The 895-nt window shown below is 64.9% G+C and overlaps 1 protein-coding gene across 1 annotated transcript in view; it reads left to right on the top strand.

Moving 5' to 3' along the window:
- Positions 1-7: 7 nt before the first annotated feature.
- Positions 8-895, top strand: part of Rims4 (regulating synaptic membrane exocytosis 4) — a 58,221-nt gene continuing 57,333 nt past the window's right edge. The window contains exon 1 of the mRNA XM_004630936.2: positions 8-219. Within this exon, the coding sequence (XP_004630993.1) occupies positions 123-219 (97 nt within the window). The 5' untranslated portion in view covers positions 8-122. The remainder of the gene's footprint in view (positions 220-895) is intronic.

The raw sequence follows: 895 nt of genomic DNA, 5'->3' as shown, positions 1-895 counted from the left end.
GGCCCCGGGCTGCCGCCACCACGCCGCGCGCAGTACTCCGCGTCAAGAATGGGGCGGCCAAACTGCCCAAGCCGCCCGCCGCCGCCGCCGCCGCGGCCGAGGCTCCCGGCGCCGGCGCGGGCATGGAGCGCTCACAGAGCCGTCTCAGCCTGTCCGCCTCCTTTGAGGCGCTCGCCATCTACTTCCCGTGCATGAACTCCTTCGACGACGAGGACGCGGGTAAGCGCGCGGCCTGCCCCCGACCTTGGGGGTCGTCCTGGGATTGAGAGCTGGAGGCCCCTTCCTGAACGCCGTGCGTTCTTAAAGCGGACCGGCGTCTGTCCTCCACCCCCATCCTGCTGGGTAGGCGCCCAGGGGTCTCTTCCCCCTCCCAGGGGACCCCGGATGCTCTAGGATGCGATCCCTTAATCTTACCCCCAAGGACCCCTAGTTCGGCTGCATTTACCCCTTTCTTCCAGGTGGGCCCCTGGGTCGCCTGGACCCAACTCGATACCCCCCACCTCATCTTATACCTGTCACTATCCGCGAGGGTTCAGTGCAGTATGTGCCTTCTCTTCAAGCCCTGGAGCTCCGGTGCGCCCCCGGCCATTGGAGGTGGTGCACAGACCTTACCTCTCCATCTTTGTCTTAGCTGCACCCAAAGGCTCCGCACCCAAGAGCCCCGCCCGGCATCCAAGGCCTTGAGCGTCCTGGTTTGTGTCTCTGAATCTTTCTCCACAGCCTGGAGCTCCGGACTCCTGGCTCTTACCAGACTAGGGCTGATCACAGCGAGCTGGCCAGGTTATGGCCTTTCGTCTGTCTGCCCGCGCTTCCAGGAGGGAGGTGTAAGGAGGCGCCAACTCTGCACTTGTGCTCTGTGCGCCTGTCCCTCGGTGCTGTTGTCTCAGGAGTGGCC

This window comes from Octodon degus, unplaced genomic scaffold, assembly GCF_000260255.1.
Source record: "Octodon degus isolate 3935 unplaced genomic scaffold, OctDeg1.0 scaffold00037, whole genome shotgun sequence".
In the NCBI taxonomy this organism is placed as follows: Eukaryota; Metazoa; Chordata; class Mammalia; order Rodentia; family Octodontidae; genus Octodon; species Octodon degus.
Note: the sequence above shows the minus strand (reverse complement) of the source record. Positions and strands in the feature narration are given on the sequence as shown.